Source organism: Delphinus delphis, chromosome 17 (genome assembly GCF_949987515.2).
Source record: "Delphinus delphis chromosome 17, mDelDel1.2, whole genome shotgun sequence".
Classification (NCBI taxonomy): domain Eukaryota; kingdom Metazoa; phylum Chordata; class Mammalia; order Artiodactyla; family Delphinidae; genus Delphinus; species Delphinus delphis.
The window spans coordinates 55,485,031-55,509,076 of NC_082699.1; the positions used below are offsets into that span (position 1 = coordinate 55,485,031).

Below are 24,046 nucleotides of genomic sequence, written 5' to 3' on the forward strand. Positions count from 1 at the left end.
ATAGATGCACAGAAAAAAGAATTTGACAAAATACAAAATTCTTTCATAATAAAAACTCTCAACAAATTACATACAGAATGTACCTCAAAATAATACAGGCCATATATGAAAAGCCCACAACTATCATCACATTCAACAGTAAAATACTGAAAGCTTTTCATCTAAGATCAGGAGCAAGGTAAGGATGCCAACTCTTAACACTTCTACTAACATAATACTGGAATCATATACAAAGAAATTAGGTGAGGAAAAGCCATAAAAAGCATCCAAATCAGAAAGTAAAAATTAAAGGTAGCTGTTTGAAAATGACATGATCTTAAATGTAGAAAACCCTAACTTCAAGTACTGCTAGTACTAATAAATGAATTATGTTGTTTCTGGATATAAAATAAACACACAGAAATCATTCATAATTGATACACTGACATTAACATCAAACTCTTCTAAAAGGAAAAATTTTAAATGTTGCCTGGGACTTACCTGGGGGGCAATGGTTAAGAATCCACCTGCCAATGCAGGGGCAACTGGTTTGATCCCTGGTCCGGGAATATCCTACATGCCACACAGCAACTAAGCCCGTGCACCACAACTACTGAGCCTGCACTCTAGAGCCCGTGAGCCACAACTACTGAGCCTGCATGCCACAACTACTGAAGCCCGTGCACCTAGAGCCTGTGCCCCACAACAAGAGAAGCCACTGCAATGAGAAGCCCATGCACTGCAATGAACAGTAGCCCCTGGTTGCCACAACTAGAGAAAACCCCCATGCAGCAATGAAGATCCAACCCAGCCAAAAATAGATAAGTAAACAAATAAATTTATAATAAATAAATAAATAAATAAATAAAATGTTCCTGTTTACGGTAGCACCAGAAAGAATAAAATGCTTACGAAAACACTTAGCCAAGGAGGTGAAAGGATTTTACTCTGAAAACTACAGACTATTCATGAAAGAAATTTTAAAAGATACAAATAAGTGGAAAGATAGTCTGTGTTCATGAACTAGAAGTCTTAATATTGTTTAAATATGAGCTACAGATTCAATGCAATTTCTATCAAAATCTCAATGGTGTTTTTTACTGAATTAGATAAACCTAAAATTCATAAGGAACCTCAAAAGATCCAAAATAGCCAAATCAATGTTGAAAAAGATGAACAAAGTGATATCACACTTCATGATATCAAAATATAGCTACAAAAGCTACAATAATTAAAACAGTATGGTGTTGGCATAAAAATAGACATATAGATGAATGGAACAGAGGAGTGAGTCCAAAAATAAACCCCCACACAGTTAAGTTATCTTTGACAAGGGTGTCAAAATATACAATGGGGAAAGGATAATCTCTTCAACAAATGATGCTGGGAAAACTGGATATCCATAAGCAAAATAATGAAATTAGAAACTTATCTTACATCATATATAAAATTAATTCAAAATGAATTAAAGACTACATCATTGACTACATCAAACTAAAATGTTGCTGCATAGCAAACAATCAGCAGAGTTAAAAAGTCACCTACTAAAGAATGGGAGAAAATATTTTCAAACTGCATATATAATACAGTGTTAATATCCAAACTACATAATGAACTCCTACAACTTGATTAAAAAAATATAATCCAATCAAAAATGCTACGAAATGGGCAAAGGACTTGAATAGACATTTCTACAAAGATGACATACAAATGTCCAACAGGGATAGGAAAAGATTCTCAACATCTCTGATCTTTAGGGAAATGCAACTCAAAACCACAACGAGATATCACCTCACACCTAATTAGGATAGCTGCTTGTCAAAAAAAAAAAAAAAAAAAAAGAGGAGTGATGTCAGCAAGATGGCCTAATATGTTTCTCATTCTCATTCACGTTCTTTCCTCAGCAACAACAATATGGCAATCATCCATGGACAAGAGTGCCTGTGGGACATGTGGAAATACAGGTAAAAGATTAGGAAACCCCAGTGCAGTGCAAGAACAAGGAGAGCCATTTTGAAAAGAGTCATTTGAGTCAGACCCAGGTGGCTAACTCAGAAATAATTCCAAAGCCCTGATAATTTAGCAACACCCCATTTGCTTTTGGTTCTCTCACCAGTACCATACGCCAAGAGACCCAGGAGGAGTCTCACCTACCCGTTCGTCAGGCAATAGGCTTACAGACCTTGGTACTGGCTGTGGACCCTAAAGTTCTCCTTGAGCTAGCTCCATCCCCTCTCAAGCCATGGTCTGGGAGCCTCTGAAGAACACTGAATTGCACAATCACCCATGAAGGAGAGACTCTTGTGGAAGTAAAGGAGTCCAGCAGAGAAGTTCCAGCACATCATTAGAGCAAAAATTCAAGATTGGACACATTGCACAGAGTAGAAGGAACAGCTTGACTTTATCTGCTCCACCCTTCCCCCAAGGGAACAGGGTTTGGTGCCAAGAGATCGCTTTTTGACCCATGACTTCTCCTGTGGGGGAAGAAAGAGTCTGTGAGTGCGTGCCTGACTTCCCCAGCTGTGCAGGATGCTACCAAATAGGAAAAAGGCTCATTTTTCTCTCACCTCAACCTGAGTTCTGAGTTATGACATGCACTGTGAATAACCTGGAAAACAGAAGCCAGGGCTCAGAAAGGGACATATCAAGGGGATATGGATCTTATTAAACAATTCAGGGACTCCATCAGGAGGCAAACCCATGAGCCAGTGGGGACACCTTGCCTATGGATCCCTCTAGCTGGACCACGGGCAAGCTTTTGCAGATGGCTAGTGAACATTCACAGAAATCTGGCCTGATTCTGTGGATCTGGAAAAGACTACAAACTTGAGCATTTGTCATTACCCTCGGGAAAGCAAGGGTCTACAGGATTGAGAGAAGTCATACAAGCTTAAGAATTCTGCCACAAGAGAGAGCGAGAAGTGGAGCATGCATATCCATAGAAAGTATAAAAAACCTTCAGAATCCCTAGCAGGTCTGAGGAAAGGTACTTCTCTCCTGAAGTCAGTCATGAGAGTAACCAACCCCAAAGACATGGAGATCTGTAATTTACTCAGAAAGGAATTCAAAATTTTTAGGAAGCTGAAGGAGCTACAAGAAAACACAAAAATTAATTGAACAAAACCAGGAAAACAATACATGATCAAAATGAGAAGTTTAACAGAGATAGAAATTATAAAAAAGGATCAAACAGAAATTCTTGAGCTGAAAAATGCACCTAATGAATAAAAAATGCAAAAGAGAGTTCAAGTAGAAGAATCTGTGAATTAGAAGAGAGGATGCTTGAAATTTATGTAATCAGAGGAGAAAATAAGAAGAAAAATTCAAAGAGTGAAGAAAGCCTAAACGATCTATGAAATATTATCAAAAGAAAAGAATCTCTAAATTACTGGACTACCAGAGGAGAAAAGAGAAAGATAGGAATAGAAAGCTTATTAAAGAAATAGTGGCTGAGAACTTCCTAAATCTGGGGAGAGATCTCAACAGTCATGTTCATGAAAGTCATGGGTCCCCAAACAAACTCAACTTAGAGAGATCTTCTACAATATGAATTACAATAAAACTGTAGAAAATCAGTGACACATAGAGAATCTTAAAAGTAGTAAGAGAAAAAAAGCTTGTAACTTACAAGGGAACTTGCATAAGGTTTTCAGCAACTCTCTCTGGAGAAACCTTACATGCATGGACAGAGAGGGATGTTATATTCAAAGTGCTGAAAGAATAACACTGCCAAGCAAAAGCATTCTATACAGCAAAGCAGTTCACCAGAGGACTTCAGAGGAAGGCGAGATAAAGATGTTCCCAGACAACCAAAAGCTGAGGGAGTTCATCACTACTAGACATGCCTTTCAAAAAAATACTGAAAGGAGTTCTTCAAGTTGAAATGAAAGGACACTAATTAGTAACATGAAAACATGAAAATGTACAACACACTGGTAAAGGTAAGTATATATTCAAATTCAGAATACTCTAATACTATGGGGGTGGATTAACCATTTAACACTATTATAAAAGTTAAAGGACAAAAGTTTTAAAAATAACTATAGCTACAATAATTTGTTAATAAATACAAAATATTGAAGAGGTAAACTGTGACATCGAAAACATAAAAGGGGGGCTTCCCTGGTGGCACAGTGGGTCTCTGCCTGCCAATGCAGGGGACACGGGTTCAAGCCCTGGTCTGGGAAGATCCCACATGCCGTGGAGCAACTGGGCCCGTGAGCCACAATTACTGAGCCTGCGTGTCTGGAGGCTGTGCTCTGCAACAACAGAGGCCGCGATAGTGAGAGGCCTGCGCACCGTGATGAAGAGTGGTCCCCGCTTGCCACAACTAGAGAAAGCCCATGCACAGAAACGAAGACTCAACACAGCCATAAATAAATAAATAAATTAATTAATTTAAAAAAACATAAAAGGGAAGTAAAAGGGAATATAACAATCATAAATATATGTAAACCGAACATCAGAGCAACCAAATATGTTAAGCAAATGTTAACAGTTCTGAATGGAGACATAGACAATACAATAATAGTAGGGGACTTCAATACCCCACTTTCAACAACTGATAGATCATCCAGACATCAAATCATTAAGAAAACACTGAATTTGAACTATACTTTAGACCACATAGACCGAAGAGACAGAGACATATACAAAGCATTCCTTCCAAAGTAGCAGATTGCAAGTTCTTCTCAAGTTCAAACAGAATATTCTACATGACAGATCATACATTATGTCACAAAAACTGTCTTACCAAATTTAAGATTGAAATCATATCAAACATCTCTTTTGAGCACAATGACATGAAAATAGAAATCAGTAACAGGAGGAAAACTGGAAAATCCATAACTATTTGAAATTAAACAATACACTCCTGAACAATCAATGAGTCAAAGAAGAAATCAAAATATATCCTGAAAGAAACAAAATCAGAAATGCAATATACCCAAACTTATGGGATGCAGCAAAAGCCATTCTGAGAGGGAATTTTATAGCAATAAATGCCTGCATTAAGAAAAAAGAAAGATCTCAAAAAAAAAAAAAAAAGCTAAATTTACAACTCAATGAACTAGAAAAAGAATACACTAAACCAAAAGTTAGCAAAATGAAGAAAATAACAATTATGAAAGCAGAAATAAAATAGAAGAATATAAAAACAATAGAAAAGACCAAAGAAACAAGGAGCTGGTTTTTAAAACATAAACAAAATTTAGAAAACTTTAAATAGATTAAAAAAGAAAGAGAACTCAAATAAAATCAGAAATGAAAGACAGGGCATTACACTGATACCACAGAAATACAATGGATCATAAGACACTGTTATGAACAATTACACACCAACAAATTAGATAACCTAGAAGAAATGGATAAATTCCAAGAAACATACAGCCTACCAAGACATAATAAAGGCCACATATGAAAAACCCACAGCTAACATCACAGTCAATGGTGAAAGGTTAAATGCTTTTCATCTATGATTAAGAACAAGACTAAGGGTGACCACTCTCATGACTCCTATTCAACATAGTACTGGAAGTCCTAGTCAGAGCAATGAGGCAAGAAAAAGAAATGAAAGGCTTCCAAATAGAAAAGTAAAAGTAAAACTGTCTATTTTGGAAGATGATATGATCTTATATAGAGAAAAATCCTAAACATGCCACCAAAAAATGTTAGAATAAATCAATTTAATAAAATGCCGCATATGAAATCAACATAAAGAAATCAGTTGTGATACTATGCAATAGCCATAAAATATCTAAAAAAGAAAGAAAACAATCCCATTTATAATAGCATTGGAAAAAAATAGTAAAATAGGACCAAATTCCACCAAGGTGGTAAAACATCTGTACAATAAAACTCATAAGACATTGATGAAAAAAATCTGTAGAATACACAAATAAATGGGAAAATATTCCATATTCATTAATAGGAAGAACTAATATTGTCAAACTGTCCATACTACCCAAAGCCACCTATAGATGTGGAAATGAATATTGGTACAGCCACTATGGACAAAAGCATGGAGGTTCTTCAAAAAATTAAAAATAGAACTATCATATATCCAGCAATCCCACTTCTTAGTATATATTCAAAGGAAATGAAATCAGGATCTCAAAGAGATACCTACACTACATGTTCATTGTAGCATTATTTGTAATAGCCAAGATATGAAAACAACCTAAGTGTCTTTCTACAGATGAGTAAGAAAAAGATGTGGGACATATATACAATGAAATATTATCCAGCCATGTAAAAGAAGGAAATCCTGCCATTTGTAATAACAAAAAATGACCTCCAGGTTATTATGCTAAGTGAAATAACTCAGAGAAAACAAATACCATATGATCTCAGTTACATGTAGAATTTAAGAAAGACAAACTCTTAGAAACTATGAGTAGAATGGTGGTTGCCAGTGGCTGGGATTGAGAGAAATGGGGAGATGTGGATCAAAGGGTACAAACTTCCAGTTATAAGATGAATAGTTCCGAGGATCCAGTGTACAACATGGTGACTATAGTTAATGATATTGAATCATTCAAAGTTACTAGGAGACTAGATCTTAAATGTTCTCATCACAGAAAACAAAAGTGATTATGTGAAGTAATGGAAGTATTAACCATCCCTATTGTGGTAATCATTTTGCAATAGATACAGGTATCAAATCAACACATCATATATTTTATTTATTTATTTATTTATTTATTTATTTAATTGAAGTATAGTTGATTTACAGTGTTGTATAACATTGGGGTGCATGCATCTTTTTGAATTTTAGTTTTCTTTGGATATATGAGGAATGGGACTGCTAGATCATATGGCAACTCTATTTTTAGCTTTTAGAGAAGCCTCCATACTGTTTTCCATAGTGGCTGCACCAATTTACATTCTGAACAATTCACACTGTATATTTTAAACTTACACAATGTTATATGTTAGTTAAATCTCAGCAAGCTGGAAAACTAAAACATTTGCATCATGTTCACAAAAGAAGCTGGTTTATAGTTTTATACTGAGACAAGTATTGGGACCTATGGTATACGCCACAAAAAGTAGATGGAATAATTTAAATGGCACTGTGATTACCTGGTTTTGAAAGATCTGGTAATATTTCTGGGTGAAGCCTTTTGGACCAGGTATGTTTTTTTGTATTTTAATAACTATTGTCTATATTGGTCCTATGATAATTGGTCTATTTAGAATATCCGTCTTTACTAGTGTCAATTTTGGTAAATTTCATAATGCATTTTTGTTTATTTCTTCTTATAGTTCATGCTGATTTACTTTAAGAATTGTTGTTGTTATGTCATTTGGTGCAAAAATACTCAAAACTGGAGTTTTTGTTATGATTTGTACTCTCCATGATAACTATAAAATGCTCTTATTTATCTTTAAAAAAAAGGTAAGTGTTGGTGAGAATACGAAGAAATTGGAACCTTTAAACAATGTTGGTTGGAAGGTAAAAGGGTATAGACACTGTGGAAAACACTATAGAGGTTCCTCAAAAAAATTAAAAGTAGATCTACCTTATGATCTAGCAATCCGATTTCTGGGTATATTTCCAAAAGAAATCAGAATCTCAAGGAGATATCTGCACTCCCATGTTCACTGCAGCATTATTCACAATAGCTAAGATATGGAAACTACATAAATGTCCATCAAGGGAGGAATGGATAAAGAAAATACATTATATACATACAATGGAATATTATTCAGTCTTAAAAAGGAGAAAAAAATTCTGTTGTATGTGACAACATTGGTGCACTTGATGGACATTATGCTCAGTGAAATAAGCCAGACACAGAAGGACAAATACTACATGATATCACTTATATGAAGTATAGAATAGTCAAACTCATAGAAATATAAAGTAGAATGTTGGTTTCCAGAGGCTGAGAGGAGGGAGAAATGCGGAGTTGCTGTTCAATGGGTATAAAGTTTCAGTTATGCAAGACGGATAAGCTCTAGAGATCTGCTGTACAACACTGCGCCTACAGTTAACACTACTGTATTGTGCACTTAAAACTTTTGTTAAGAGGGTAAATCTTATCTTAAGAGTACTGACACTTAACAAAAAAAGAAAATGTAAATTCTGATGAAAATAATCAGAACTTTATACATATAATTTTGTAGTTGAAGAAACACTTCAAAATCTTAAGAAAGTAAGCCCAAATGTTCTCTTTTGACAAAGTCCATTAACTTTCTATATTCAGAAAAGTAATATTTAAAATTAATATAAATTTGTTCTTAATTTTCCTGAATAGCACATGATATATTTACCTGTGTATTCAAGGTGAAATCCAGCAGCAGAAACACTGATGTCTGATTGAAAATTTAGATATAGATTATTAGATGTACTATTCAAAAGAGGGGGAATTGTTGTTCCTGAAACGATAATTGAAAAAGTAGTTCAGTGATCACATAATAAGTATTATTAATAAAACTAAGTTAACTATTAATTAGCCAGTAAGTTATCACTGAAATTATATATTAGTAAAGTGTTTTACAAAATTTTTAAGTAAAAATATTTCTCACATATTTGTCTTTCATATTACTGTTCTTGACTATCTCCAAGGAGACAGACCTTCGAGAGCACATTAGATTGCTCCCTAAAAATAGGTAGGAGCAAAAAAAGAAGCTGGTGAAAATCAAAGCAGTAAATTTTACTAGTCACCTAAAATAAATATTTTGAATTTCATGTGGATTTCAATAGTTCATGTACAAGCTAATAATAAACTTAGTTTTAAAGTCTGCATGCGATTTTTATGGTATAATAACAAAATTTTATATGGGCTTAAAGATATATTCATTTATTGGCCTTTATTATGATATTTAAATATATACATTTATGTTCTATACCAGGTCAAGTACCTTGATGTTTCTTACACCCTGACAGCAAAGCTGGTAGTTAGCATTCAAAAAGATGCCAATTATGAACTAGTGTCAGCCTTGTCTCTTAGCAAATGCTTTATAATCGTGTTCTTCTGAACTTCGACAGGAAATCAACTTTAATTATTCAATTACTGAGTTGAATATATAACATATCTGCTTGAACCAATTACTTCTTGACTATTTGACATTGAGTAATAGTTCAAGATCCTTAATTTTACAATTCAAGCAGTTTCAAAAGACAACAATAAAAATAACTGTCAACGGTCTCAAGATAAAGTTCAACAAACATCTGAGTTGATAGTGTTGCAAACATTTTTTTTTGTAATTTTCTAGCTACTTCACACTTGACACAACTCTATGAACCTTAACCACTGAGCCTTCTATAAGAGAAACCAGGACAAACTCATTAAAGAACACATGATTGCTTTTTTTTTCCCCCCCGAACTTGCTCTGTCTATAGTGTCCTAACTGAATCACTGAAGACAGAGGTAAACAGAAACTCAAAGGTCACTCAGACTGCCTTTGGTCTCTGAGGATCTTAGTGATTAAGAGCTCTGACTCTGGAGTCACACCAGCTGGGTCCCAGTCTCATTCTAACATTAGCTGTACGACCTCGGACAACTTAATTTCTCTTAGTGTCAATCACCTACCAGGACTGCTAAAAAGATCATTCAAAATTCTTTCAGTATATCTGAAATATGTAAGTTTATAGTTTAGCTATGTTTATATTTCTAGAGTTAAACACTATAATCAAAATTAAAGTAAAAGGTACAGTTAAAATTAAAGCTTCATTTTATCCTAAATATGCTATAAGAAGCTGTTAGATAAATGCATAAACTACCTTTAGAAACCATAACAAATTTTAAAACCTTCTGGTCTTGGAACATATGTATATAGTATGAATTTTATATAATTTAATTCATTTCATAGAATTGATTTTGTATTTTCTTTATTCTCACTCAACAGTACCTGGTAGCATTTACCATGTTGTTACACAGTCTCTATAATTGTTCTAATGGCTGCATAACGTTCTATTAAGTGAATATAACATAATTACCAAGCACTGTCTAATTTTTAACTATTACTACTCATCCTTTTTTTTTAAGGGACAGGGGCATACATACTATTCCTGAACCATAGCTCAACTAAAAATAATACTAGTAACACAAAAACATCAATAAATAATTACACAAATATAGTAACACTACAGTAAGGTCTTAAACATCAATTTCATTACCTTTAAAGCCTTTCAAACTTCTAACCTTGTAATTTAGTTCATTGCATATAGTTTGTAAAAAGCAAAATTAAAACCACCAAGTCAGAGTTCTAGGGAGCTCTTCAAAGAGAGAGAGAGATCTTACATTCCTAATTATAATGTATTTTAATTAAGCTCAGCTCTCTCATTTACCTGAGTAACTTCCAAGTCTTGGAGCATTGTTGTCTCCCCCATCATAAAAGTCCAGAGAATCCCAATTATGTTCTGTAGCAAAGCTGACAACTTGCACCTATGAAATAATAAGTACTGGTAAGAACACATACTTCTAATGAGACACATATACTATAGTCTACTTATCTCCTCTGCAAGAGAGAGCTTAAAGCCTGGACCATATCATTGTGGCCCTTCATGGAATGACTTTAACAGAACTGATCTTTGCCTTTATGGCACTGGCCTACATGCACTAACTTTTATAATAAAAGCCTCTGAGGCATCTAGGAGTGTTCACTATGGGTATAACATTGAAAATGTCTGTCACTATCTCAGCTTTGGATTAATCTAATGTCTTAGTGCCTGGAATCTGAATCAAGGCATGTTCCAAAACAGTTGTTTAACTTTTTTGTTTTGGAATGTTTGATTCTTGTCAGTGACTGAGTTTTCTCATTTGCTTTACCTATTAGGAAATAACCAGATTTGTGGTCCACATTGAGGACCACATAAGCATATAAGACCCTATAATATATACATTTTTTGAACTAGGTTTATCCTGGATACATTTTATTATGTTTTACTTTGCATAACCTTTGCTAAATTTCCTGTCTTTATTTTATTTTTAAAATTAACATAATAATCCACTATGTACATATTTAATAAATTTCAACATGGATAACCAAAAATAATACTTTATAACTGATTTGGGTATGTCTTTTAAAGATTGTTTTTATAAATAGCTATATTTTTGTAAATGGCATCATAATAACTAAATCACTGTGAAGGTCCATTAAGTTGATAAGGAAAATGCTGGAGTATAATCCTCTCATGTCTATTAAATTTTATTTAAAGAAAGAGGCATGTGTTCCTTTGTTGCACTTCACTTGGCACAGCTTGAGCTTTTGCAAGAACCCAGAAAACCCTCACAACTGTGGATGTTATCTATTGTTCTTTATTACATATTTTATAGTTTAGGAGGAGGTAAAGGAATAGCCTTACTAAATTTATTTTCATTTAGCTGAAGTCTGTTATAGATGTAAGCATCACACTCATTCACTAAGTACTTCTAACAATTGCATTCATTAAAATTTTCTTATGCACAAAATAGGCCTTCATCATTCTTCCATTCAAATGAATGCTGGAGCTTCTTTTCCAGGGATGAGTGCCACATGGCAACAGATACCCTGCCTGTGTGACAGGCATTAGGCCCAATGGCAATGTTCCAGGACAGAAAGAAGACTGGAATTAAAGCTATATGATTGTAATATAACCCCCGACTCCTTAAACAATGGTCAATTCTCTCTTCATATCTGAATTTTCCTTTCCTTCAATTCAGGAAAAGAAAAAGTCACATTTGGCTTAAAAAAGAAAAAAGAAAGAGAAAATAAAAGTAAGGATTCTTGCAAGAGTTGACAATTGAGATAAGCAAAATGTATCGAGCGGTTTTCCACTGAAAGAAACTGAGTTAGTAAAAACGTAGAGGAGACAAGCCATGAGGGAGATTTAGTGACCCATCAGTAATCCAATTTAGCCACAGTGGAGGGTATTCACACAAGAGAAAATAGGCGTGCAAAGTTAGAAAAAGTAGAGAAAAGTTAGAAAGAGTAAAGGTTCTGGATAAATACAAGAAATATTAGCGTTAGAATATTAGCCGGGCTATACAACTTCCTGGCTCCGTCTACTCACTGGCATGTAACCTGAAAAGAATTGTTATTGTCTCTGTGCCATAGATTTCTTACATAAATCACTGTAATAAAGGCATATAATTCATAGGTTTGCTGTAAAAATTAAAGGATTTTACCTTAGAATAGTACCTAGTGCATACTGAGGATTTAATGTGTCTTAGCTAAGGAAGAGAATGAGAGAGGGCTATAAAGACTGAATACCAGCATAATAATTGTGCAATTGAGGAGTATTTCATTGAAGGTTTTAGAAGGTGGATTGAAGGTGCATAATCAGGACTGTGCTTTAAGTAGGTACTACTGAATTGAGTGAAGAAAATAAAAGTGAAAAGACAACTTTAATGTTTATTGCAGTAGTCCACATGAGAAGCAATGAAAGACTAAATAAAGTAGGTTAGTAGGCAGGAATGGTAGAAAGGGGGACCCAAAAGTCACATCACATGTGTTGCTATAGGGGAAATTACTGGATCTTGTGTGATATGAATGGGACATGGAAGTGACAGGAAAGATTTTAAAATAATTTTTTTTTCCTGAGTTATTGAGATCACAGGGATGGCATAAACAAAAATGTAGACATCCTCAGGAAAACCTATTACCTTGGAGAGAGGAAGAAAATCTGTTTAATTCTGGACATATATATATATATATATATATATATATGAATATGGCTCCCAAAGATATCAGATCCTGACCTCTTGAGCCTGTAAATATTGCCTTGTACAGAAAAGGGTCTTTCAGATGTGAATAAACTAAATATCTTGAGATAAGGAGACTATCCTAGATGATTTAAATGAGCTTTACATGCAATCACACGTGTTCTTATCAGATGTCAGAAAAGATTTGACACAGACAGAAGAGAATGCAGTGTGATCACAGAAGCAGAAATTGGAGTGATGTGGTCAGAAGCCAAGGAATGCTGGCAGGTACCAGAAGCTGGAAGAGGCCAGGAGAGGAATCTTCCCTAGAGCCTGAGCAGAGGGGAGAGTGAACGGTGGTGGGAGAGCAGCCCTGTCAGCACCTCAGTCTCAGGGCAGTAAAACTGATTTGGGACTTTTGGCCTCCAGTACCATGAGAGAATAAATTTCTGTTACTTTAAGCTGTTGAGTTTAGGATTTGTTACAGAAGTCACAGAAAACTAATGCAATTTGCCACTAGGATTCTTGGCAAATTGTGAATGTAGTTTGGCATATTAAACACACAGAGGGTATAGGAGGCTCAAGTAAATAGCTGAGGACCCACAGTGACAGAAAGCCAAATGAGAGTCAAGTAAAAGACTTTAAGTCTTTTACTTAAAGGAGCAGCTACAGATTCAGTGTTCAGAAGAACTTTAAATTAGATGGAGTTGTTCATTATGACAACAGGATAGCTTTATGAGGTAATGAATTTCCAATAACTAAAGCCTGGTATCCCTCATAGATACATGCAAATTGCATTTTACTTTGGATGATTATATTGAGTCATTATCATCTCATTCTACAAATTGACACAATTAAGTAAACAACATTTTTTTAAACTGATTCATCACATAAAAATTGCTCTCTGCTTGATAACTCTGTTACTGTTAAATGTAGCTCCTTTGGAATTCTCCCTCCAATGTACCTTGCTAAAATAAACAGGCAAACAAATGAATACACTCCTCTCCACACGCTTTTCATGTAACAGTAATACAACAAGCTATTTTATTTGTTGAGGTTATTTCCTCAAAATGCTCAATCATCCTATCTTATTTGTAACTTTTTCAGCATTCCAAATGTTTTTTCTGTTCTTTCCACCAGTGGTTATCCCATTTCATTTCATATATGATTTATTGAATATTCATATAATTCTTTATTCACACACATGTTTAGCCCAACAGAATAAAATAAATTAAACACTGCTTTAAATCTGGTGTACTAGCCAGGTCGTTTTTAGGCTAAGTTAGTGAAATTTTAAATATGTCATATAGTGTGTTTGTGTGTGTGTGTGTGTGTGTGTGTGTGTGTGTGTGTTATAATTTTCTATGATTTAGTGACATGTCTAAAATTAGCAAACATGTAAGAGGTTAATTAGAAAAAAGCTCTTGGTAGTTATATAGAGTATTTAAATTAAAAGTCCAATATGCTTCACACTCTGTAAGTTTGATAAATGCTCTGCTAAACTCAAATTTTGTTTTCTAAAGTACAATCATTAAACACAATGCTTCCTCAGTGAAAGATTTTTTTTTAACATCTTTATTGGAGTATAATTGCTTTACAATGGTGTGATAGTTTCTGCTTTATAACAAAGTGAATCAGCTATATATATATATATATATATATATATATATATATATACACATATATCCCCATATTTACTCCCTCTTCCATCTCCCTCCCACCCTTCCTATCCCACCCCTCTAGGTGGTCACAAAGCACCGAGCTAATCACCCTGTGCTAGGTGGCTGCTTCCCACTAGCTATCTATTTTACATTTGGTAGTATATATAAGTCCATGCCACTCTCTCTCAGTGAAAGATTTTATAGTGTCATTGATACAAGTGTCCAGTTTTGAACAGTGTTTGGCTAGGGCAGTGATATATCACATAACATTATCTGCAGATGTCATATTAGTCCATCATGCTATGTTAACTCCTTAAAGTGGCTTAAAACTCCATGCCTTTTGCAGATATTCATTGGTTCATTCTAAAATATTTACTGAGCACAGACTGCAAGGTACTGTGTTAGCTGCCAGAACAGACTTGGTTACTGCCCTCATGAGTTTATAGGTAATTAAGTAAAAGCAGTAACATGTGACGAGTGTTACAATAAGGAAATTATAGGGATCTGTGAGAACATATACCAAGAGGACTTAATGTGGTTTCAAGTTCATGGAAGTTCTTCCACAGGAACTGTTTTAACCTTGAGACAGAAATAATGAGTAAGAATAAGCCAAATAAAAAGAGATGATGGAGAGTGTTGCCAGCAGAGGGAAGAACATTCACAAAGGCCTAGAGGCAAGAGAGAGAGAGCCAGTTTTCTATAAAGAACTAAATCAGAGGCAAGAAATGAGGATAAAGCACAAAGGTGTAATCAGCTGTGTCGAGGAGCTAAGGATAGTGAGGACAACTGAGGTACTGTAAAGCAGGATAGTTATAGCATTAGATTTTTATTTTTAGAAAATTACTCTCTTTGCCCTGTGAGGAATAGATAGGAGGAGAATATGAACCCAGGACAGGGATGATGGCCACCTAATCTTGAGTGGTAAAAGTGTGGATAGAGAAAATAGACTTACTTGAGAGGTTTGTGAAAGACAGACCTGACATAGTTCTGTGTGCAGCTGGAGACAGAAAAAAATCATCAAGGTTGTTGGCTTGTGCAACTGAATGGTTAAGGGGTTCATTCTGAGACAGACCACAATGAGGAAGATCCACAACTTTGAGAAAAAAGTCATGAAGACAGTTTTGAACAGGTTGAATTAGAGATGTTAGAAGTTTAGCTCAAAATGTTCAGTGTGCAGTTGGATTAATGGCATGCAGCTTAGGTGAAAGGTGTGGGTTAGATATTTAGGTTTAGAAATCATCATTTATTCAAACTACTAGAGCTGATCAATGAATTTGGTAAAGTTTCAGGATACCAAATTAATGCACAGAAATCTCTTGCATTCCCATATACTAATGATGAAAAATCTGAAAGAGAAATTAAGAAAACACTCCCATTTACCACTGAAACAAAAAGAATAAAATACCTAGGAATAAACCTACCAAGGGAGACAAAAGACCTGTATGCAGAAAACTATAAGACACTGATGAAACAAATTAAACATGATACAAGCAGCTGGAGAGATATACCATGTTCTTGGATTGGAAGAATCAATATTGTGAAAATGACTATACTACCCAAAGCAATCTACAGATTCAATGCAATCCCTCTCAGACTATTAATGGCATTTTTTACAGAACTAGAACAAAAAATCTTAAAATTTGTATGGAGATACAAAAGACCCCCAATAGCTAAAGCAGTCTTGAGGGATAAAAATGGAGCTGGAGGAATCAGACTCCCTGACTTCAGACTATATTACAAAGCTACAGTAATCAAGACAGTATGGTACTGGCACAAAAACAGAAATATAGATCAATGGAACAGGATAGAAAGCCCAGAGATAAACCCACACACCTATGGTCAACTAATCTATGACAAAGGAGGCAAGGATATACAATGGAGAAAAGACAGCATCTTCAATAAGTGGTGCTGGGAAAACTGGAGAGCTACATGTAAAAGAATGAAATTAGAACACTCCCTAACACCATACACAAAGATAAACTCAAAATGGATTAGAGACCTAAATGTAGGACTGGACAGTATAAAACTCTTAGAAGAATACATAGGAAGAACACTCTTTGATATAAATCACAGCAAGTTCTTTTCTGATCCACCTCCTAGAGTAATGGAAATAAAAACAAAAAGAAAAGAAACAAATGGGACCTAAGGAAACTTAAAAGCTTTTGCAAAGCAAAGTAAACTACAAACAAGATGAAAAGACAACCCTCAGAACGGGAGAAAATATTTTCAAACAAATCAACAGACAAAGGATTAATCTCCAAAATATATAAACAGCTCATGCAGCTCAATAGTAAAAAAACAAACAACCCAATAAAAAAATGGGCAAAAGGGCCTCCCTGGTGGCGCAGTTGTTGAGAGTCCGCCTGATGCAGGGGACACGGGTTTGTGCCCCAGTCCGGGATGATCCCACGTGCTGCAGAGCAGCTGGGCCCGTGAGCCATGGCTGCTGAGCCTGTGTGTCCGGAGCCTGTGCTCCGCAATGGGTAAGGCCACAACAGTGAGAGGTCCACGTACCGCAAAAAAAAAAAAAAAAATGGGCAGAAGACCTAAATAGACATTTCTCCAAAGAAGACATACAGATTGCCAAGAGGCACATGAAAAGCTGCTCAACATCACTAATTATTAGAGAAATGCAAATGAAAAATACAATGAGGTATCACCTCACACCAGTTAGAAAGAGCATCATCAGAAAATCTACAAACAACAAATGCTGGAGACGGTGTGGAGAAAAGGGAACCCTCTTGCATTGTTGATGGGAATGTAAATTGATACAGTCACTATCGAGAACAGTATAGAGGTTCCTTCAAAAACTAAAAATAGAATTACCATATGACCCAGCAATCCCACTACTGGGCATATACCCAGAGAAAACCATAATTCAAAAAGACACATGCACCCCAATGTTCATTGCAGCACTATTTACAATATCCAGGTCATGGAAGTAACCTAAATGCCCATCGACAGATGAATGGATAAAGAAGATGTGGTATATATATACAATGGAATATTACTCAGCCATAAAAAGGAATGAAATTGGGTTATTTGTAGAAACGTGGGTGGATCTAGAGACTGTCATACAGAGTGAAGTAAGTCAGAAAGAGAAAAACAAATATCGTATATCAACGCATATATGTGGAACCTAGAAAAATGGTACAGATGAACCGGTTTGCAGGGCAGAAATAGATACAGATGTAGAGAACAAATATATGGACACCCAGGGGGGAAAGTGGCGGGGGGTGGTGGTGGTGGCGTGATGAATTGGGCCACTGGGATTGACATGTATACACTGATGTGGATAAAATTGATGACTAATAAGAAACTGCTGTATAAAAAAATAAATAAAATAAAATTCAAAATAATAATAAATAAAAGTCAAAATAATAATTAAAAAAATAAATCATCATTTATTCAATCCTTCATTTAAAAACGATGTTTTCTGTTTATCTGCTGTGATTCAGGTCCTGGACATCATCAGCACATAATGGTATTTGAAGCTGTGAAAATAGACAAGGTGGCAGAGAGAATGGTATAATGTGAGATGGACAAAGGCCACAGAATCTCACAAACACCATATCTGATGAAGTGAAGAAGAGGAGATCATGTTCCTAGATGTAGAAGCAGAAGCCATACATGTAGAAAAGAAAACAAAACAAAATCCAAGAGAGTACTGGGTAGAATGGAGGGAAAAGTTGTTTTAAGAGTGAGGGGAGAGGGCTTCCTTGTGGTTGAGAGTCCGCCTGCCAATGCAGGGGACACGGGTTTGTGCCCCGGTCCGGGAAGATCCCAAATGCCGCGGAGCAGCTGGGCCTGTGAGCCATGGCCGCTGAGGCTGCGTGTCCGGAGCCTGTGCTCCGCAATGGGAGAGGCCACAACAGTGAGAGGTCCGCGTACCGCAAAAAAAAAAAAAAAAAAAAAAAAAAAAGAGTGAGGGGAGAATGGGTAGCATAGAATGTTGCTAACAAAATAGGAAGGATGAGCAATTCAATGGATTTAATGGCATGGGTCCTCAGTGATCACTGTAAGAATGACTCAAATAGAGCACTGGATGCTGAAGCCACATTGCAGGGCGTCAGAAATAGAGGATGAGAACTAGAGGGGAAATGCCAAGGATATTATTATTTTAAGATGAGATAGAAATGGTCAAGCTGATGTCACTATATAGATACTCTAGGGTAATCTTCATAAATGTATAGGCAGATGATATAGTAAATGTTCTAGGAAAGTTTTAAAGGCATCACCTCATTTCAGATTGTCTGGACAATCCTAAAATCTTTATTAAATCTACCAATAATAGGATAGGGTTGATTGGTTATCTTCGAATTTTACAAGTTGACCATAAAATAATAGTACAACTAGCCAGAATATAAGCAGTTTTTGGATTGTTAATGTTTTTAAAATACTGAAAAAGTGCATTTCAAGTTTTTTCATTTATTTATTGGCCTATTTTATACCCGACGCCTGTTAAGTAAGTTTTTTGAATTTTCTGAAAAGTTATAAAGATAAATTCAAAAAGTTTATTATTTTTACTGAAAATTATACTTCTATCTTATTTCAGGTTTAATGAATGATGCCTTGGCTACTTTTTCCATGACTGATATATATCTCAAGATTCTAAAGGAAAACCCTATGACTCAATTGGAGAAACAGTCGTTATTTTTAATAAAATATAGACTATGTAATACTTTGTGAAGCATAATTGTGTTCCATCGGGTAAATACTGACGCAGCAGTAAAATGCTACCAACTCATCCAGAAATAATTTCCTTCTCAAACAGAGTAGCTGGTCAAATTGCTCCCCCCACAAAATGGTCACAATTGAAGTAATATGGTAGATACTGTTTACCGTCTATAGAATAGCATTCATCTTCCTTGCTGACAGAGAACGGTTTTGTTCAATTAAATGAGAGTTGTGTACGCCAGAGAAGGCTAAGCCCCTTGCCTGATCCAGGTACCTAATCTTAATTTTTTTAAGCCAAATCATAGTAAATCTTCTGTTATTGCCCAGTGTATGGCTTAAAAATGGGTACCATTGTAATTTTGGTCCATAGGACAGGAGGGAAAGTCTGCTGGAAGGTTTCTTGAAAAGTTCTCTTAACTGTTACAAAAGTACATAAAATAGAGAGATTCCATTTTGTCTATTGGCCATTGATGTGGAAGCCTGTTATGCCTAGAGCTTTTGCAGCCATCTCAAAACCATGAGAAAGGAAGTCCAAGAGTTAAGCCAACATGCTAAGAATAGCAGAACAGAGAGATGGAAAAAAACCTGGGTCAGGAATTACACAACTGAACCTCTGAAGTAAACAACCCTTAAACCATCCTACTCAAAGTTTCCATGTTATGTGGAGCAACACATTTTTCTTACTGCTTATGCTATCTTGAATTGGCTTTCTGTTACTTGCAGGTGAAAAAATTAATGGTAAGTATCTTTCTTTTAAATTCAGCCACATCTGTCAAAAGCACTGGCTAAAATTCTAGAAATTACGTGCATCCTTGTCATCTCTGAAAAAATTAACTTCAATTATACAATGAAAAGAAGAAAAATTTAAATATTCTTACTTGAATGCCAGCTCCCTCTGGCACTGTCATCTTCCATACACAATTCAGATTGTTGTCATAAGGCTCAGGGTATCCAGGAGACAAAATAGTCCCTTTGCGCTTACTTAAAATTCCACCACAGGGCACTGAAAGTAAAGCAAGCCAAGAAAGGGAGTTCATTCTAATGCAAAGAATTAAAATAGGAGAAAAGGTCAGAGATAACATCTCAGACAGATGCTAGACTTGCAAACACAACCAAATCATACTATGTTTTAAAACTCATAAGAACAATGAAAATTGTCTTCCTATAGCACAAAAACCTTTAAAAAATAATTAGACAACATTAATGGAAAACTTACAATGGCATATCTAAACTCATACTATAATTAACTCAATAATAGCATATCATTTGTATTATATTACTGACAAGTTCACTGACACGTGTTAAAAATTGTTCATATCTAGGTATAGAATTTTTTGAAGAATTCTTATATTTGTTACTTTTCTCTTCATGTATCTTTTGAGTAGTAATAAAATCCTTTGCAGAGTAATACTGATGATGATAACAGTTATGTTCTAACATTTATATAGAGCCTATATACCAACACTCTTCTAAGGACTTTACATATTGTAACTCATTAAAGCTTCCCGACAATCCAATGAGATATGAGTAAGTATTCTCCCCATTTTACAGCTGAGGAAATGGAGTCACTAACAGATTAAATAACTTGCCCAAGATCACACAGCTAGTCAGAGATGAAGACAGGATTTGAATACTGGTGGTTTGGCTCCACGTTCATGCTCTTCAGTGGAAAGAAAATACTCAATATGGTTCCAGTCTGGTTACTGCCAGTACAACTACTACAAGAAAGACTAAGTATGGAGACCTGCTTTGATGTCAATAAAAGCTTCTAACAGTTTTAAAAGGTACTAATCTTAAAGCAAAATTCCTACACTGCTGGTAGCGTCAGCTTGATTCTGGGAATGACCTAGCTTATGATTTGAAATACTGTGTGATGTTGGACGTGTTCCCTGAACTCTCTGAAACTCAGATGCCTTGTCTGTGAAATGGTAATGAAATTGTTTCCGAGGGGCTTTTGTGGAAAATAAATAGGTATGATAATGTACATAAAGAAGCTACCACACTGCTTGGAATGCAATAAGAAATCAATAAATTATATTTCCTTTCGCTACAACTACTGCTATTTTAGGTTCCAATGGCACTGTGATTCTTGGACATTTGTCCTAATCTGGCTATAATGGTGAGATACCAGGATATATTTTTGTAATAATTTTTTTTAAAAAGGTAATACTATAGCTTTGTGCCGCTTCTAAAACTGAATGCAAAAATCTAGGGTAATTACTCAAAAGAATACTACAAACTTTTTAAATTTTTAAACTTTTAAAACAGTGTGATAAAGTATTTTTAAAGAAATATTTTTTTAGCTCATCCTCCTTCTTCTGATCCTTTCAATGTAAATGCTGTAACACTGTGACCTACACCATCTTCTCATCTCTTTGTAACTACCGCCCCTCAGTGGTGGCATCCATTTACATGTCATCTATAGATTATGACTACTAAATGTTTATCTCTAACCATGACTTCTACCCAGAGTCCTACAATATATCGACTAAGTATCCCAAAATTCATACATCCAAAACAATACTTTTGAAATTCTCCCCCATCTATACTATTTGCCATCTCAGTAAATGTTACCACCTAATTTATCTTTCTTTTCAAATTCACATTTACATTTATATTCAATCTGTCAGCAAACTTTGTCAGTTCTATCTTAAAAATATACCCCAAAGTTCACCGGTTCTCATCACTGATCATGGTCTTCCAATCTACATCACGATTGACTTTCCCCTCCCCTTCTGCAATAGTTTTCTATTCAGTCTTACTGCTTCTACTCACCCCCTGCCCCTTACACTAGCCACAGTGATTTTCCAGAAACTGAGATCACATCACTCTCTAGCTCAATGAATTCCCACACTACTTAGAAAAAATTCGAACTCTTCCCAGACTTTGAGGTTCCATATGACTTGGCCTCTGCTCTGCCTCTCCAAACTCTTCTATCACTCTTGCCATCATTCACTCTGTTCTAGACACGTGAGATTCTTGTTGTGGCTTGAACATGACTAGACCTTTCTCCCCCTCATAGTCTATAAATGTGCTTACCTCCTTGACTTTTATTTATATACCTCCCAGCCTACTTCATTCACCTCATTTGGATATCAAACAGCAACATGCCCTGGATGTCTTCCTCCAATCTTCAGCCTCTGCTTTACTTTTCTCCATAGTATTTACCACTATCTGAACAAAATGTAAACCCCATAAGGGCAGAGATCTTATCTTCTGATTCAAAGCTATGTTGCCAGTGCCTAGAAAGGGACCTGACGCTTGGTAAGCACTAAATAAGTGCTTGTTAAATAAATTATTGAGTGACTGGCTGCATATCTGTATATATCTTGTGATTACAAGTTACTTTGTTACCATTCCTGCATCATTCCTTTCTTCCAGTATTTTCCTAAACAAGCCATATTTAATTCTACTTCAATCATTTTTATTTTTACCAACAAAATACTACATTATAAAAGTATTCCCAGATATGCATTACCATATAATAATGTTTTACAAAGTTTTACTGCCCTTGTATATAACTTAGCCTAATATTTCTTTTCTATTTTAAAAAGGATGCATTATAAATTTTCCTTCTAATCAGTATTATACAACATAACATATAGATTAAGAGAACAAACTTTAGAATCAAGCAACCTGGGTTCAAATATTAATTCTTCTTTTGTTTCTAAACCATAGGGGTTTTACTATCTATAAAAGAGAAATAGTATTCTTATCTTACTCCTGGCATTGGTGTCAATATTAAATGAGATAATGCTTAATAGCACTTCATACAAATACTAGTAAATGCTATTCATTATTATATTTAATAAGTTTTTCATGGTTGAATGGATGGGTGAATAAATGAATCAATGAATGAGGATTCAGATATTGTATATATTTTTTCATCTATTTCTTTCCCACTCTGAGAAAAGATGGCACAGACATGGGTTGCCATACTTACGTCTAAGGCCACATATTGTCAGAGCTATTAGTGGCTACAGGGTGTTTATCACAGAGTCTCAGAGGGAGGAGAGTTTGGGATATTAAGAGACTAAAAATTTTAAGAAATCTGAAGTGTAAAAAGGTCAAATTTGGAAGATAAAACTCAGTCTTCAGCAATTTTTTCAAGTTTACCTCTGTTCCAAGTCCAATGTTCTTATAAAAATATTATTGTAATTTACCTAAGAATGACTTGATATGACAGATTTGTACAAGATTATTAAATATTGTTTTCTTAAGAAAGGTTAGTTAAATTTGTGGATACCCTAACTTAGTATTTGACCATTTTAACTATAAGTACAACTTGCACATCACGTCTAATGGGGCTGCTTTCAAGCCAATAGTTTAATTTTAGTATGTCGATTTTTTTGCAAAATTACTCAACATTGTATTCTGTTCTACTATGACAGAAAAAAATGAAAGTGTTGATAGCGGCAATAAGAACTGTGAAACTGAAACAATTACAATTGAGATGGAAATCACTAGAAATGTAGGGCACTATTTTCTTTTGGTTTCAATTGGATGCTCACTTGGTTTAAGGTGTTAACCGAGTATTCATTGAACTAGTGAAGGCGGAGAAAATATAATCATTATGTATAATACCCTGAATAGACTGTCAAAGATTATATCTAAACTGCAAGGTATAAATAGAGAATTTGTTCTTTCTAAGAATAAAATTAACCATGTAATATGTAAATCTACCTATGCATCTTTCCTATCGATTCTCAAAAAAGTCTTGTGGCTTCAAGATGGCTTGTAAAGGTCTAAGCAAGCAAAGTGAGCAACAGCATCACCATGCAGTGAAAGACTGAAGTTAAAAATGCATGGACCGGGCTTCCCTGGTGGCGCAATGGTTGAGAGTCCGCCTGCCGATGCAGGGGACTCGGGTTCGTGCCCCGGTCCGGGAAGATCCCACATGCCGCGGAGTGGCTGGGCCCGTGAGCCATGGCCGCTGAGCCTGGGCATCTGGAGCCTGTGCTCCGCAACGGGAGAGGCCACAACAGTGAGAAGCCCGCGTACCGCAAAAAAAAAAAAAAAAAAAAAAAAAAAAAAAAAAAAAAAAAAAAAAAAAAATTCATGGACCCTGGATTGGGGAAGTTGGCCAGTTGTCCTACC

The 24,046-nt window shown here is 35.3% G+C and overlaps 1 protein-coding gene across 3 annotated transcripts in view; it reads right to left on the reverse strand.

Moving 5' to 3' along the window:
• Nucleotides 1-24,046, reverse strand: part of CSMD3 (CUB and Sushi multiple domains 3) — a 1,080,105-nt gene that overhangs the window by 147,416 nt on the left and 908,643 nt on the right. For all 3 annotated transcript variants that reach the window (XM_060035246.1, XM_060035245.1, XM_060035244.1), the window contains 3 exons: nt 19,828-19,952; nt 10,277-10,373; nt 8,257-8,361 (listed from right to left, as the gene is read on the reverse strand). In XM_060035246.1, the coding sequence (XP_059891229.1) occupies nt 8,257-8,361; nt 10,277-10,373; nt 19,828-19,952 (327 nt within the window). The remainder of the gene's footprint in view (nt 1-8,256; nt 8,362-10,276; nt 10,374-19,827; nt 19,953-24,046) is intronic.